The 17,863-nt window shown below is 36.5% G+C and overlaps 2 protein-coding genes and 1 pseudogene across 2 annotated transcripts; 1 reads left to right on the top strand and 2 right to left on the bottom strand.

Annotated features, from left to right (window-relative positions):
- Window positions 1–4,041: 4,041 nt before the first annotated feature.
- Window positions 4,042–10,156, top strand: LOC121315080 (cell division cycle-associated 7-like protein). The gene is made up of 10 exons (XM_041248980.1): window positions 4,042–4,128; window positions 5,011–5,148; window positions 5,875–6,009; window positions 6,350–6,667; window positions 6,844–6,915; window positions 7,354–7,536; window positions 7,756–7,896; window positions 7,984–8,133; window positions 8,918–9,054; window positions 9,301–10,156. Exons 1-10 carry the CDS (start codon window positions 4,111–4,113, stop codon window positions 9,329–9,331), a joined length of 1,323 nt encoding a protein of 440 aa, XP_041104914.1. The 5' UTR covers window positions 4,042–4,110; the 3' UTR covers window positions 9,332–10,156.
- A 123-nt stretch (window positions 10,157–10,279) lies between these two features.
- Window positions 10,280–15,563, bottom strand: LOC121314007 (annotated as a pseudogene).
- A 264-nt stretch (window positions 15,564–15,827) lies between these two features.
- LOC121315081 (dynein heavy chain 17, axonemal-like) lies at window positions 15,828–17,699 on the bottom strand. Its single transcript, XM_041248982.1, has 2 exons — window positions 17,152–17,699; window positions 15,828–15,963 (listed from the first exon to the last, which is right to left on the bottom strand). The coding sequence occupies exons 1-2, from the start codon at window positions 17,290–17,292 to the stop codon at window positions 15,871–15,873; spliced, it is 234 nt and encodes a 77-aa protein (XP_041104916.1). The 5' UTR covers window positions 17,293–17,699; the 3' UTR covers window positions 15,828–15,870.
- Between the last annotated feature and the right edge of the window lie 164 nt (window positions 17,700–17,863).

Here is a 17,863-nt window from a genome sequence, read left to right as displayed (position 1 = left end):
AGCATAAACTATACAAAGACCAATGGCGAAAATGTTTCGACTAGAAGCCTTGCACAATTTGAGAAAGTCGCGTGTCAAAGTCTTTTTTTTTTTCATTTTACTACATAGTGATAATCAACAACAACAACATTGTGCTTTTATAGCACCTTTAATGACCAGGTCCTCTCAAAGCGCTCATATATTGTATATAGTCGCACTGTTTTACACACTTTTTCAAGAGGAGCTGGCTGCCGGCTTGCGCAGAACTTAGACTTTTTCTCTGAAGACAGCAAACAATTATTCTGTAGTTCAAATCCTCCATACTGTAATTGTTAAATGTAATACATGAACTCCTGATACGGCTCAAAAAACCCAGGGTAATCCCCACTAGACTGGTTAATGTGTTATTCAAATGGCATCTTTACATTCTGTTAATATATAAAAGCTTATAGTACATAAGTACATTTCAGTCACTATTGGGAAGGCAGAATACAATATCTGCCCATTTTTGATAGAGAACTGTGACAGTAAGGGGGTAAGTAAATGTACACATAGGTATGTTGGTACAAACCCATAGGAAACACTCAGAGGAACAGTAATCACTTTATGAACCATCTGGAGAACTGACTTGTTGTAGATTTATACATGAACTTCCCTAAAGGAATCAGAGCTGATAATCATTGAAGAATGGTCATGGATCGCTCCAGAACCACTTAACCATTAAACCGTCACAATTTGAGGAGTCAGGCTTCTACTAAACTGCAGCAAACTTTATGATGCTCTTTTACTTCTGTGGATTCTCCAACTGTGAAAAAAATAAGCAAGGCAGCACCATGTGATCTTAAACAGCTGCCCCAAATGTGGTTATACATAGCTACTTTTAACAAAGCTACCTGCTGTGAACCATTGAGTGGGTGATTGTAAAATAGAAGGTAATAAAGCATGTGATTTCATTTTTTCAGGCTGATTAGGTACCCTTCGCTCAGTGTATCATTTGCATGTCACCTAGTGACTGACTAGCTTGCCTGACTCATTAGTACTGGAGTCTAATGAAAGGAAGAGCACAAGAATAAAGAAGAGTTGACGGAAGTCGCGCTCTGTTTTACCTCAAAGAAACGTTGTGCAGAAATTCAGCCCAGCTGCAGGTGTTCTAACAACAATGCGGGAAGTGGTTAGATTCCAATTTAGCAGAAAATTACGTACAAAAAAACTGTTATTTGTGGGTGAAAGCTACTCATCCCAGGCAATCATCCATGGTTTAAATGTAGAAGATGAGCATTCAGCTGTCTTTTTAGCATCTTGGGCAACATTCAACACCATTGTCTACTAATTATTTGGAGTTTATTTTTCTTGGAAATCTCGGTTTGTCAGTGGTCTTTATGGATAATTTACCCGATTAGACAAACTCATTCAGGATGCAAAACTCTTTATTGTGTTAGTGTTTTGAACTGGAAAATCTCTCCCCATTACCAGTAACAATTTACATATTCTATTGCATTTACCTGGTAATGACACTGGTAATGTATGGAGGCCTATAGAATTTGCTACTGAAATGTATAAAAAAAAACAAAAAATAAAATAAAACATAAAGCCAGATGCAGCTGCACATGATAACTAGCCAGTCTAGTTTTTTCCCTAACAGCTATGGCCAATTAATTATTTACACCACAGTATGTCTTAATTAAACTGTAACAGTATTTTGCTAGTGTTTTACAGCCCTTGTGTTTGTGTCCAGTTAAACATGGTGCTGATGAATTGGCACCCAATGAAACTGTCTTAGGATGCTTGTTTTGTTTATTACAAACTCCAGTATGTAACAAACAACTTGTGCAGTGTTTTTTGTAGTTTTTTTTTTTTTTTAAACTCTTCAAATGACACCAGTATCAGGAATACAGAGCTACAAAATGATAACACACAACTTGGATGAGCCAGACTTAGGGCCAGTATGCTTTGCTGGGTGTGTCTGCATGACTTTGACTTTGAATCTATAAAAAATCATGGTAAAGGCAGTAAGTATGAGTTAGGCTGATACATGACATACATACCATATGTTCAAAATGAATTATAGGTATATTTTCTTTTTTAAATGTTTTTTTGCAAAGTACACATGGGCAAACATTTTATAAAAGTATGCCAAGGTAACTCTGCATGATACTTTCATAGTTTACATGCTTGTAGTATGCATTCACCATATATACATGTCTGTACTGTGCATTCACCATATATTTCTGGGCTTTGCTATGTTTTTTGAAATTTGCTTTTCTGTTTTTTTTCCAATTTGTTTTGCTTGGTCATGCAAGAAGGGTCACTTTTAAGTTTATTAACTATTTAAAAAACACTTCTAACTTACAGAACTAACAAGTTAACAGATGTTACTCATTTTGTTTTAATTGTCAGTTAATAAGCCAATTTCTAAATAATGCAAAAGCTTATGACACTATAAAAGACAATCTAATTTGCAGAAAGATCTTTAAAGGTGCTTTCTGCAGTCCTAGTTCTAATAGTCTTCTTTCCTTCCAATGATGTGACTGTAAAATTCCTTCATTCCATTAGATGGCAGTGATGCCCTATTTACAGCAAGCACTACAAGATTAGTTTTCTTTTTTTTTTTCCAGTTCTAGAGCTGCCTACAAACATTCAACATTTAAGCAAGGAAATCCTGGGAAACAAAAAAAGTCTGGCATATGAGATATCGCAGGTGTTTCTGACTATTGTGGTTACAAATAAATTAAGACTATTACACTGAATACTATGTTTGAATCATATACCAGTCCACTCAAACCACTCTACAGTACAGGACCCAATTAAAAGTGATTCTGTCTCCTGTCAGTTTAAACCAATGTGGGCGCTATCAAAGAAATTCTATTAAAATTTGTTTGGCCCTAATGGACTTTAATTAAACAGGTTAATGGGATTAAAAGTAAAAATGCAAATTTCTTGACAATTAGTTTGTAGTACCTATTGTCTGAACCCAGATAACACCTTTATACTCCAATGGGTGAACCCCAGTCAGGGTAATTTTATAATTAGCCACATTTATTTACCTGCATGACCTTGAAAGTGAGGTGTGGAGAAATGAGTAAGAAACACATACAGTATACATGGGTTGCAATGCAGAAGTCAATTTATTTGGGGTAAAAAAAAACAAAAAAAAAAAACAACCCATACAGGCATCTTTACCGGTGTAGTGTCAGAATGTGGTAAGCACACCAAAACTTAACGGTAACGTTAAAAAAATGGTACATTCATTTGGAAGTGCTGTGATTGACTGCTGTCCAAATCACTACGAACAAGACAAACTGTAGTTCACCCACAAAATAGTATGTTTACAATTCCAGATAACCCAATTTGTTGCTCATCAGGTAAAGTCACATACATTTTCTATATTGTGAAAAAAATGATATAAAAAACAAAACAATTTAAGGGTTAAACTCAGTACATTGTACCCCTTTCAGGTGGAACACCTGTAGTAAAATGACCTGGACCCAGTTATTCTCAAAATCTTGTGATTGTTTTATTTAATATATTACTAATAACAGCAAATCTAAGCATCTCATTAAAACAGGACACTATTTAGGGTAAGATTCTAAAGTTGTCAGAGGTAAACTTAATGTGTTATGAGCTAAGGAGTGGCAAATATTATAACCCCTGTGGGTTTTAAAATAATAATTTTAAAAAAGTTATTCATTTATTTTTAATGAGCAACATTACACGAAAGTTGTACTTTATTTTAGCAGGCCAAATCACAGCAGATAGGTATTGCAGAAACCGGAGATAGTGTGCCTATGAAAGAACACATGGTTTCCCGCGAAACTGCAACGAGCGCTGCTGGGCTGAAACAGGACTAACCCATTCCAACAAGCAGAGGGGGGTGGGAACGTCTTTTTTCTATAAAATCAAGCTTATACCCATCTGTAAACATGTTTCAATAAATCGTAATACAATTAAACTAAATATCTTACAGAAATTGACAAAATAATATACTATGTTAGAAATAGTTAAAGTTCGAGACCAAACGCCAAAAGGCACCCCTTCAAGATATTCTCTGTTCCTGGCATCTGAGAATTGTCTTCATTCATTGTTTTGGTAGAGTTCTAATTAGGATTTTTGAACTTTATAAAAAGGGGGAATATGCCTGCATCTACAAAGGTGGGTTATATACACGTTTTGTTGTCGCGTTATTGAAACTGGGTCGCCTTTGAAATAAAGTTTCTACGTTTTAAGAGAGCCTACAGTCTTAAATTGAGTTACTGTATTGCGACCTTCGGAAAGCATGTTGTGTTTGGGGACTTTTTTTTTTTTTGCATACAGACAGATTATTATAAAATAATGTAATACAAAACACCCTTTTCTGCATTTGAAATAACCTGACTAGTGTTACCAGCTTGTATTTGATTTTGGAAAATGCTAAACACTCTTTCTTATGTTAAGTGAACTCGGGTTTGTTTCATTTTATCGGTAAAAGCTCGTGCACACGCCCACGCATCACTCACTCGCTTTAATATCCACACAGCGCGTTTTTACAGGACTGTGCAATAGCATCTTTTATTCTAATTTACTATTGCGGTTACTACTAGTGAAGCTGTACTTGGGCAGCATCACGGCCCCAGTAATCTCATTCAAAACGCTAAATCTAATATTCTTAACTTGTTGCACACTTCTTCATATTATATTTAATAGTATTATTTTGCACTTAATGTGAACTATACTCTATATACATACACCCTGTTCTGCGTTGAAACACCTTTTAAAAAGCCTTGGATAAAATTATTATTATTATTATATTAAAATTATTATATTATTATTATTATTATTATTATTATTATTATTATTATTATTAAATAAAACACCTGACCAATACGTGTTGTTCCAATATGTAAAATCCATCAACATGTGTGGATATACTCCAGTGACATTCTCCCGTCAGTTATCACGTGTACAACTTCCGTAGAACTCCATATCCTCATATATTAAATTATGTGTGCAAAGATGTATATAAAGAACAGTTCCTTTCTCCCATGTTGTGTACAGATACCCAAAGCACTGTTACAGATTTTTGAAACCCAAAGTGATGATGAAGATTTCAAAGGGTTCAGGAATTCCCTTCCAATGGAAATATCATCAGAGGATAGCCGGGACAGCTTCCAGTCACAGGATTCGGGAAAGGGAGTAAGCATGGCACTCTGCACAGTATGGTCACCTGTACAGCTGGGAGGCATAAGTATATATAGACCCAGGGGGCTGTTTCCACAAAACTACTTAAACCTAAAGAACACAGCAACAGCACCAGAAGAATAAACGGCAGTGCATGCAGTGTAACTTTCTCCAAACATTCTTGAACTTCTACTTCACTTCACAGGCAGGTCTAGGGGAGTCTTGAGATGACTGTGGAGGTTGCAATACACTGCAACATAGTTGTGGGGACACCTACACACAAAACTTGCATGCAATGGCTACTTTGCAAAGTCTTCAGCAGTGCTGTACTTTAGTCTGTGAGAGACTACAGACAAACTGGTAGACTGAATGTGTTTTTTCACAATTAAAACATATATACTAAAAGAGATGATGTTCATGAGAGCATCACAGGGTTTATCTTGCTTGAAAGAATAGTCACAAGTTCTGTTTTTTTTTTTTTTTTTTTTTTTTTTGAGAATGGTTCCGTATTGTCAAAACTAGAAACCATGTTAATGTAAATTAACTGCATGTGAAACCAAGTGTAGTTGTTTTCACTCTACCGGTCTCCCATTGTGAACAGCTGTGTAACTGACAAAATCCAAACATGGGTAGCATTACATATGCCATTGACAGTAATCAGAATGAAGTGGCCATGCAGATATAACATGCTAACCTGTGGCTCAGCTGAATGTCCTAACAGATTTTTCACTGAATTTTCAGGATCTCTGCTTTCGCTCCAAGTATATCACTGAGGAGCTGATGAAGGTTTTTACAGAGGACACAGACACTGAGGATGAGGAGTTTGAGGGCTTTACGGAGGGTGATCTGCAACTGAATGACTGGATGAAATCCATGGTGAGAACTATTTCTTTAAAGCAGTACCAGTACTCTTGAAACCAGTATGAAAGCTATCCAGCCTTATTCACAAAAAGTGAAAATGGGATCGAAGCAGATGTTGACTTGGCATACCTCCGACACCAGTTTTTATATCCAGTTATTTTCGCTGATATTAAGTGCAGTTGCGTGCATGCACGCTTTAAAAGCAATTAAACCGAGCAACTGTAATGCGTTTATTAATATTTGTAGGAGGTTGTACTGCTGTTTTGTACTAGTTGTTCTTGTTTAAGTGCACATTTCATCATAAAAGTACTGTATAAATACGTAATGTACTCCTGTATGATTTTTTTTTTCTAAGTCCATGGATTCTGGTTCTGAAGAGGACATTGGTTTCTCCTCTGATGATGAGCAAGACATCCCTCCAAAGAAGAGAGTCTCCGGACTTTGTGTTGCATTCAGATTCCCCATCAAGAAGACCGTTGGAATACCTTTATCAAAGGGGAAGAAAGAGTCTTTGAAATATGAGGAGGAGGAGGGTAACCGCAAAGGGAAAGCCACACCACAGCGTCAGACAGCAGTCTCTGATTCTGACCCAGAGGAAGACCGTGACGATGCAGCAGACCAGCCAAACACTTTACAGAAACGGGCAAAGAACATCAAAGAAAACAAAGACATGGTATTTATTTATTAACCTGTGTATAGTGTCTCAAAATGGAATATTAACTGGGGTAAACACAAAATCAGCAGATACAATTATCATGTGTTGAGTTATATTTAATAAATAACATATTTTTTTTAAATCACATGTTGGATGGCTCAAACCTTTGTTTCATTATTTTCTTGCTTTTGCAGCTTGCTAAGTTACTGGCTGAACTGAATTCCATGCCTGACCTTTTCCCTATGAAGACACCCAGTACAACTCCTGTGAGTGCTGCTCAATATAGCTAATTAGTAATGTAGATTTTGAATACAATTGTTTACATTTCGGTGCCGATGTCTGTATAGATCATAACTGCAATGAACAGATCTGAACATTTTAATGCAATGTACAACATGTTGTATATGTAGAATTTTCTTTGAACTGTGTCAGCCTTTTTTATGTTCAGTGTTAATTGGTTGTGAAAGCAAAGAATCTCTTGGCAAAATTACTGTCAGACATAGCATGGACATCATCATTATAGGAATAGGATTTCTTTTTTTTTTCTTAAAGGTTTTTGGAAAAAGTTCTAAGGGTGTGAAACCGAAATCAGTGTCTGGTTTTTAAAGCATGGGACAGGCCACAGTGAAGGCCTCTACTTTCAACTCTGGCTGATGTGTATGTTGTCCCAATATAATAATTTAATGTTATTGATTACTGTTTAGAAACGGAAAAAATCCCCAAAGAAGAGTTTTTCAGAAGGACAGAGCGGGCGTCGAAACCCTTCCCGGAGAGCCCGACCCCCTGAGCGGTTTGGCTTGGAGGGCTTTTCCATGTCCCCCACCAAACTAATGGAGCAGCTCAACAGCATTAGCAGGAGAGCAGCAATGAGAAAGAAGTTGACTGAGGTTTCGATTTAAAGTTTCTCTTTTATACCAAAATGATTGAGAAAATCTGCTGAATACCAAAAAAGATGCAAGATTCAGGCAATGTCTTTTTAAGGCGTGTTATGACATCCCATTGACCATGTTGATGAGTGATAAGTGGGGAGTACATTGTGTGAAATGCTCTGTATTGCTACAGTACAGCTCTTAGTCACCGATTTCTAATAGAGTTGATGCTTGCAGGTGAATGAAGAGATGAGCAGTGGCAGACCCAGAAAGAGGGCTTCTCAACACAGCGATCAGCGCTCTGTGGAAGACATAACTGAAGAGGAATTAGAGAATGTGGCCATATCCTCTAAAGACAAACTTTACGATAAAATTAACGTAAGTTCATTGTTTTTAGGAGCTTGTTTACCCTTGCTGATCATAGTCAACCCTTGTAAGCATGTGTCACTTTGTATTTCTTGGTAGGGGAGCACTTGTCATCAGTGCAGACAGAAAACCATAGACAGTAAAACAGTCTGCCGGAATCCCAACTGTTGGGGTGTGAGGGGCCAGTTTTGTGGACCCTGCCTTCGCAATCGCTATGGGGAAGATGTGCGATCAGCACTGCTAGACCCTGTAAGTATATGGTTTTGTTTTGTTGATTGGTCTCTTTTTTTTTTTTTTTTTTTTTTTGTCGTTTGGGTATAACGACTATGGAAATACACGTTTCCCACAGAAATTCTTAACCTTTTCAGTTCAAAAGCAGTCCCACATACATTACATCATGGTCGTATGTGCTTGATGAGCATGTAAAAAAAAAAAACTTCCTGCTTTGGCATGGGCCAAGGGGTACAGTAGTAGCGCATTAAGATGTTCTATGTGCTGTTGTATGAAGGGACCTACAGTAAACCTTGTCACATACAGGCAAGTCACATCACGTCATGCTTTCAAATCATCAGAGCTAAGCAAGTTTCTGTAAAATATTTATTATGCAAGAATGTACCAAGCTATGATATAACATTCCTATAGCAGGGATGAAACAAGACATCTATTGCATAACAGTTTGTCCAATTCCAAGTTAGGTTAGCTTAGGCATGGATCAAACTGCTATGCAATGCGAGTCGTATTGCCATCCCTGTTAGAAAACGAAATACCCTTTTACTAATGCTCCCTTCATTTAGATTTGTTTATCCAAACGCAGCTTTAGTATGGTTTGAGAAGAAATTGGAAGAATTTTCCAGTAATCAACATCCCCCATGCAAACGTACAAGTCTACAATCCAGTTTGACCCAGTGCAAGAGCTTATTGAGATTTAAACCAGTTATCAGTGTCCACAGAGGTTTTGTGATTTATGGCAGAAAGACACAGAAACTGGGGCCCAGATGGGGTCATATTTTAATGGCTGCACTTTATTTTTCAGCTGTGGGTCTGCCCTCCATGTAGAGGTGTCTGCAACTGCAGCTTCTGTCGCAGAAGGGATGGCCGATGTGCCACTGGCATGTTGATCCATATGGCGAAATTCTACGGCCACGGCAATGTTAAGGAATACTTGGAAAGGTATGCTATTTATTTCCTTCATGTAATGTTGCTGCCACAATCTAACTTGGCAATACAAAACTGTCTGAGTGTCTGCTTTAGTCTTCTTATTTGTATTTTTTTGTCTGCTTTTTATTTTCTCTTCTAACATTAACAACATACTGTGTTCCTTGCATGTTACTTTTGTTGTTCACACTGTCTAAGTGTGTCTGAATTTTTCTTATTTTTAGCAAGAGTTGTTTACTTGTACTCTCTCTTATTGTTTAGCGTTCAGAAAGAACTGTCAATGGAAAAGTGAGGCCCCGCAAAGACAGAACGGAGCTTGGATATACTCTGCCTGAGTTGTGTTTTGGAACAGGTTGTTCTTGAGCAGTTTAAGATCATTCTAGTTTAACACAAACCTTTTCAACAGTTCAACAGCTGTATTGTTTGTAAAGTCTTTGTTTATAGTTCTAATTCTTGTTTAATCTCTGAGACTAAAATTAAAACACATGCCTTGTTTCACAGACCTGAACTGCCACTAAGCCATTTATGTTTTGTCTTCAGATGATTACATGTTATTGAATACAAATGTTTACACACCATTTATTCAAGAACATGTTAACTTTCTAAGTGTGATTGAAACACTATCCACAAACAAAATGCTGGAGGAGTTTCGATAAGGGTCTAAAGTATGAAAATATTCTAAATTTGGAAATCAAAGGTTGCAAAGAGGCTGAGAGAAGTTGTGTCTTTTTAGATTGTTTTTCAAGACAAAGTCTAGTTAAGAAACATGTTGATCCCAATGCATAGTTGCACATTTGTTTAAACCCTTGCCAGTTATATTTGCACTCTAAACATATATATAATTTTTTTTTTTTTTTTTTAAGATGTTGAGGGGTCTTTTTCTGACCTAATACAATTGCACTTTTGTGAGTGTCACAAAGGTGCAGAATTTTAAAAACGTTTTATATATATAGGATGATTACCAATGGTAGTGATCCTGTTTTTGTTTGTTGGCATGGTTAATTTTTAAGTCATTTATGTACACTGGACAGAAAGCCACTTTAAATATGTAAACTGCAGTTTACTGCAATACATATTCGTGAGTCTGTTAAATAAATACAACAGTGCATTTTATTAAATCTTGTTTTGTGATATGAATTGACATGAAATATACACCACAGTAAGCTAACAAATATCATGGTATAAAATGTGATTTTTTTATTTTTAGAAATCTGATTTTTACAAAAATTACACTGACAAGAGGAACATAAAGTTTACAAACGAGAGTAGGCCATTCAGCCCATCTTGCTTATTTTGGTTGTCGGTCGCTTATCGATCCCAGAGTCTCATCAAGCAGCTTCTTGAAGGATCCCAGGCAGTCAGCTTCAACAACATTACTGGGTAGTTGGTTCCAGTCCCTCACAATTCTCTGTGTGCCACTCCTTCTGTTTGGTCTTGAGATTAAAAGTCCAGACATAGGTAAGCCCTCTTGTTTTGGTTTTGTATACAGGGCAAGCGTATATGCTTTTTGTTTCTTGCCTGTCAACCAGAACATAGATGTGATATATATATATATATATATATATATATATATATATATATATATATATATATATATATATATATATATATATATATGCATATGCGCACACATCTTTGGTCTGATTTGTTACATCTACAGTGGGGCACATCTTCTCCTGAGGCCATTCATTTTTATGAGCCATGCTTTGCATAAAAATATGAAAAAGGAGTAGGTTTACTAAGATAGATCTGTGGTGATGCATTTGGAAAGTCTTACCTACATGGTAAAAATAGAAACCAATGCATTACAAGGCTTCTAGCTGAAATTAACACTTTGGGGGTTCTGGTCTGTTTCCACTTCAGGGAAAACCCCATTGCTTTTTTTAGTTTGCTATTTAATAAACCTGCTTAATGTACATATGACCTTAACCCAAACCATTTTTTTTGTGTCTGGTAATATAAATAAAACAACTAAGACATTGTAAATGTGCAGCATGTTCCTTTAAACACAAATATTTGTTGCATACTTAGTAAATTACCATAAATGTTCTTATTTCTATTTGAAATAACATCGTAACCCATACTTGCAGGTTTTTTTTTTTTTTTTTTTTTTATATGAAAATCAAATGTCAGCTCTACAACCGAACTACTCATTAAACTAAAATTGTACCATTTATTAATACTCACATGTCAGGAATGACTGAGGATTAAAGAACCCAGACAGCCAAACAACAGCAGGGAGAACAAGGTCTTGTGTCCAGGTGACAAGCTCACAACCTTCAAAAAAGATGAAATACGTTTACATAAGCAAGCTGTACCACTCAATGAAAAGGGGTAATTCTGTTTGTAAATAGCTCTGATGTACCAGTATGCATTTCGAGGATGTCATGATAAGCTCTGGATGTTACTATTGTGCAAGCCCATATGTAGATGGTTAAGCTAGCTTGGCCTGCGATGCGGCCACCCTATCATAGTACAAAGCTGACTGCAGTGCTTCCATTTCTGAAGAGATTGTCAGCTCTCCCTGAAAATACACAAAGAAAAGTTGGCTGAAATGTTTAAAATAGCCCATGATAATTTGCACCATTTCCTTAATCATCCTCTTTATTACAGTATGCACCCTATGTTTAAGTAAGTATGCTATGGATCCAAGGTGCATATGAACCTCTTCTATCACTGGGTGTGTTGAAATTTGAAAGTTCCATTGCAACCTCTGATTGGAAGCACCAACTAGCTGCATCCAATCACAAAACAGGCAGGTTCCAGGAGCATACAGTATGTTAGGTAACAAATGGCACATGTGCCACCCCATGCAATCTTGTCATATTACTGCAATAACAACACAAACAGACAATAGAAAAAAATCTGTGGAGGCAAAGGAAATGTGTGATCAAAAAAAAAAAAAAAAAACTCAACCAGAAGCATTGGGAAGTTTATGAAAGAAGTTATACAGTATGTACTCTACATTTCAGACAGGAAGACCTAGAGTCTTAAACTGTAACGACTCGGAACCGGCTGCTTAAAAGTAAGCAGTTTTTTGCTTAATAGATGTTTAATGAATTGGCATCTCAGCCCATTGAATTGAATGGAAAGACAAGGGCTGGACACAAACTTTAAACCACATGGTTCAAAGATGAACACCTTACCATTCAACTAAACAGCAAGTTCTAGCTGAGAGGCAACTATGGGCCTTGTGCTGATGTCAGTATTGTTAACTTATCAGCCACTAGGAGGAGATTCATTAGAGACTGCTCAGACAGGCAGTTGTTTACTGTATGTCTTCAGGCAAATGTACAGTTTCATATTTCTTCTCAATCTTGTCAAAGTATTAGAAATAATAAAAGCATAACTTTACATTTGTATAAAACAACTTCCCTTTAAACCCAAGTCCAATTCTTTCAATGCTCTCCTCATTTCTCAAATTAATAAATGAATGCATTCACATTGTTGGAAGCAGACAAGAATATAAGGAGTGCTTTCAGATATCTTTATCATTAGCTTGTGCATGTTGAATTCTTCAGGCAGTTGCAAAATATCATTTTTATATCATATAAAATATAAGTAAATATTACAGTAATATTAAAACCTGAATTTCAGCAGACAGAATTGTATTAGTTCTAAATAAATATTTTGTACAAAAGATAGTCATACTGCTGTATCATTTTAAGTACAATTAGCTCTGACCTGCTGACTGAAGTACTGCTAACTACCCCTTAAAAACTACCCTCAAACCTTTGCATTCCTGCACTGAAATGCACTATATATTAATAGTACTTCAATTCCACTAAATGCAGTTTAAAGTAATACTGATATAGTACTCATATTATGTTGCATTTATTTATGATGAAAGATTGTTACTTTGTGTATCATATTCTGCTGGGAGGAAACCTGCCATAGGAAATGAAGACTAATAGCTGGTAATTATAAAACCCCTATAGATTCCAGTTGCTGTGAATAGTGCACATTGAGTCTGAACTGAGCCCTCTTTCAAGATGGCCCTGAAGAGGTTATCTGAAATGACCGTCAGGAATTCAATTTCAGCGTTGGTGTGCAGGCTGTACAGCACAGGGCTTTCACAGGGGAGCATATCATCAACATACTTGTGGTAGCCAATGTAATCCAGGTTTGGGGAGGTTGGGAAGAGCTCCCCTTCTAGCTCTAGAGGGAGGGTGAAAGGATCATGATTAGCAGAAAGTCATCAGAAACCCCAGAGGAAACTCCATTGAACAGAACATAAGAACATAAGAAAGTTTACAAACGAGAGGAGGCCATTCGGCCCATCTTGCTCGTTTGGTTGTTAGTAGCTTATTGATCCCAAAATCTCATCAAGCAGCTTCTTGAAGGATCCCAGGGTGTCAACTTCAACAACATTACTGGGGAGTTGATTCCAGACCCTCACAATTCTCTGTGTAAAAAAGTGCCTCCTATTTTCTGTTCTGAATGCCCCTTTGTCTAATCTCCATTTGTGACCCCTGGTCCTTGTTTCTTTTTTCAGGCTGAAAAAGTCCCTTGGGTCGACACTGTCAATACCTTTTAGAATTCTGAATGCTTGAATTAGGTCGCCACGTAGTCTTCTTTGTTCAAGACTGAACAGATTCAATTCTTTTAGCCTCTCTGCATATGACATGCCTTTTAAGCACTAGCACAGATTTGTTCCATAAGAAATATGGTACTGTATGTGATTACACAAAACAGTTAGCTTTAGAACAAAAATAGCATTTTGGGAATAAATTTAGTACCCATGTATCAGGTACCCAGTGTCATAAATACTGTGTTTCTTCCCATCATATAGCATTGTATAATAAAAGGTATACACACACACACACACACACACAAATGCTGTTCATTAAAAAGTAATAATGTGACTATTCTGCTGCAAAACTGAAAAGTAACAATATCTTACAAGAGATGAATCACTGCAGAAAGAATATCAGTAGGGGGTGCTATTAACCTTCGACACGTTTTGTTTCGTTCTTTAGATGCTGTTTACCACTATGTACCACATTCACAACTGAACAAGATGCACATTCTGAACAGTTGCAATACATTATGCTAAAGTGTAGCTCGAGTCATAAGTTAAAATAAACTGCAACAGGCCGTGACATGTATTAGCACTCCTCACAATTACATTTGAGGATTGTCGACTACCGTAAGTCCTCGGGAACAGAAATATAGAAATAATGTTGAATATTTACCATATCAGGATGCATGAATTCCTCCAGGTAAGTGTGACACAGTCGCCTGTCCCAGTCAGGGATGTGTCCTCCATACAAGATCTCACCAAACAGATAGCAGAGATCCTCCCAGGCGACCTGTACGTGGGGAAGATTTGCATTTTATTTATAAGAATTCTTAACAGTACAGTTTACACATTGATATTGATGATAATAATAATAATTATTATTATTATAAAAAAAAACCTTCTCTCAATCCTGGGAGAGCAGCATTCAGATAATACAGTACTAACATTCGTAACAATGTATTTTAGGCATTTAAACTCCACCAACATTATTGCCAGAAACAGACAGGTATTTTCACTGACCCCCCCCCCCCCCCCCCCTACCCCTGATCTGGCTCATCAGAAGAAAGACTTCCGCTATTGTTCAATGTTTCAACCAAACTTCTTCTGTTTGCTCATTACTACCACTAAATTAACAGTACAATCCTATAAACTTAAAATCTATGCTTCACTTCAACCGATCACGAGATTATATGCAAGTCGACACTTATTATTCATTCTAAGAACCATTAACCTTTGTACAATTTCAATTGGGATGAGTGATACAAAAAAAGTCACAGCAAAACAGCGTCCTAAATTCATAACAATGACAAATATAGGAAACACCATCATTTGTACCTGCATTGTGCTGGAAATTGCTGCCATCATCAACTCTAATTGCAGTGATCACTTATGCAGTGCTATGAACTGTCACATTTGCTGCATGTAATTACATTTGAGAAAATGCTTCATTGCCTGCCTAATGAATTCTCTGTATATTCACATTCAACTTACTGTTTTGTTAACATAATGAAGGGCATTTATTCTTGAAAAAAAGGACAAAAAAAGAAATAGAAAGTAACTGGTTATAACCTGAACTATATTGAGTGTCAGAAACCCAGCTCAGCATTATAAAAAAACAGTAGCAGATAACAGTACATTTGGACTTCTTATACTGTAACTCTGCCCCCATTCTGAGGGTATTACTAATCTATTGATTTAAATCAAAGCTGGTACTAAATCAAAATGTTCTGTGGTCAATGCTGCTTTAATTAGAAAATAAATAAAAAAACTATCTCCAGTGCTTCACACAGTAGCCCCTATGTGGATGTAATGAGTCAGGTGCTGTTGTATGAAAGATTTCGTACCTTGGTGTTTGTTTCAAGATACCTGTACAGGTTCGGTTCCAGCCCTCCGGTCCAAAGTTGCGCCTTTCAGCAACACAGGCGTGGAAGTAACAGAGGCAGAACCGGGTGCTTTTGAACTCCTGCTCCCTGGCACACATTTCCAGGGTGTCCTGACAACATCAACATGTACATTCTGACAAGCTGTTTTGATATTACAGAATTCTCCAGAGCTAAATTACAAGATAATTGTTTTGCTCCCCCCCCCCCCCCCACCCCCCAAACCCACAAACCTAATTTCCAAATTATTTAGCTTCTAACTAGCCAACAATTACATTTTCTGTTCCTTCCTAACCAGTAGTTTACAATGTATAATCCCAACACAAACTTACATTTTGCAACCTGTACTCAGAAGAAAATGTAAACAGAATAATTACTTTTAAATGTTCATAACATTTGACAATTTTTTTGCCCAATGTTTCCTTATTTTCATTTCCACTGAATATCCACTATGCACAGGACACACTGGTCCTGGGGCACGGTCACAGAACTGAACAGAGCAAAGTGGGACTGCTTGCAGCTCTGAAAGAGGGGAATTGATCAAATTAAAGCAATTAGACAGATGTGTTCAAATAATGACATTACATTTGATCAAATCTGAGTCAATCTCAGATTGTTATTAACCTTCCTCACAATTCATCTACTTGTTCTTGGTGAAAGAACCTTCTTTCTTCCGAGGGAGTGTTGTGACACAGGTGGATATGTTACAACACACTAATAGATTAACATGCCAGAGTAAACACAGTAACTTTAAAACTGACAAATACAGGTGCACTCCACTTATAACGGACCTGTTAGAACGGAGTTCTGTTCACAACGTTTTGAAGAGGCATGTCCCTGCCAAATAACATGGGTTTTAAATGGGGGTTAATCCCCCATAACAGACTTGTTTATAACGCATATACCATTTAATATGCACAGTTCACCTGTGCCACGGGTAGATATTTTACACAAATAAGGTACATCCGGGACAGTAAATGACAGTCACAGCTGTATTTGTGACGTCAGACAGGAAAGACAGTTGCTGTTTACTTTTATTCTTCTATGTTTCTGTTGGCACAGCCGTTGTATAGTTTAAATGTATAAAATATACAATTGTAATTACATTTAGCGAAAATATAAATTCGTAAAATGCTACTACTTATTACATTATACGGTCCACAGGGGTGTGTTTTGTACAAATAACAAACTCCTTTTCCTTGGCAGTTAAGCTTTCTTGTATTGTTTATATCAAGGTATTTATGTTCACAGTTACATACAATTGTGTGTTTACTACGTACCTCATTTATAAAGTACTGATTTCCTTTGACCTTGGAGTCTGTTATATAGGAGTGTACCTGTACTTGCTACCTTGGTGGAAATGTACTAGAGATATTAGAATGCACATTCAAATGGAAACAAGGCAATGTGTTATTGGGGTTTTATACATTAATAAATAAAGCATCTACTACTGAAACTTATTTCAGCACAAAGAATAACCAATTAAACACATGGAATTTGACAATTGACCATAGCGATTGGTTTCCCAAAAAGTGGAATTTACAAATAATTGAACTCTCTTAAAAGCATCACATGTCAATAGAAATTCCAGTGCTTATTGTTACAAAAATCATACATTGTATTTCCTCCACATTATCTGGATTTTTAATTTTATTTATTTATTTATTTGTTTTTGAAATTTAAACTAATAGGTAATGCACTATGGCTTACCTTCACAGAGAACTGGTACATGGGGTTTATTTTGCTCAGGTCATTAATGATAAAGTATAGAAGTGATGCCCTTTCTGCTGCTGGTCTGTAGAACTCATGAGCCTTGTTGATCTTTATTTTATCCTCTTTTGCTTCAACCATCTGTAAAGGTACTGTATGATATTACTGGGGAAATAGACAACTGGTCAAAATGGAAATGGGTGACTTTCAGAAAAAAATGTTCTACCCTTTGACCTTGCTGTTTGAATAGTCGTTGCTTTCTTATGGACTGCAGGAAACAATGAATGTAAGTAGATTGTGATAGGGGGCAAGTTCTGCACCTGTAACTTTGGCAGATTTTTCAATTTCTGTCAGTTTTTTGTTAAGTATATGGAAAACTACAAAGCTGTATATAATTCAATATGCTAACATAACATTATGAGTTACTTTATGAGGCAAAATTAGTTACTTCTATAGGGTGACTTTTTCTTTTCTCTAATGAAGACTACTTGTGATCCGATGCGCTATACCCCATAGGTGGGATCTTTACAGCATTCAACAACATCACATTTTAGAAAATAATTAGAAATGTAGAACATAAGTGACCTATAAATACATTTGAAATAACATAGGTTGATGCTGCCCTGCAGATAAATTGTACACAATCCTCTAAATTTCAGAACAGAAATAAATTCTCTCCCTGGGTCAATATATATATTTCACTATATGTATT

The sequence above is a fragment of the Polyodon spathula genome, chromosome 4, assembly GCF_017654505.1.
Source record: "Polyodon spathula isolate WHYD16114869_AA chromosome 4, ASM1765450v1, whole genome shotgun sequence".
In the NCBI taxonomy this organism is placed as follows: Eukaryota; Metazoa; Chordata; class Actinopteri; order Acipenseriformes; family Polyodontidae; genus Polyodon; species Polyodon spathula.
This window is presented reverse-complemented; position numbering and strand designations above follow the sequence as displayed.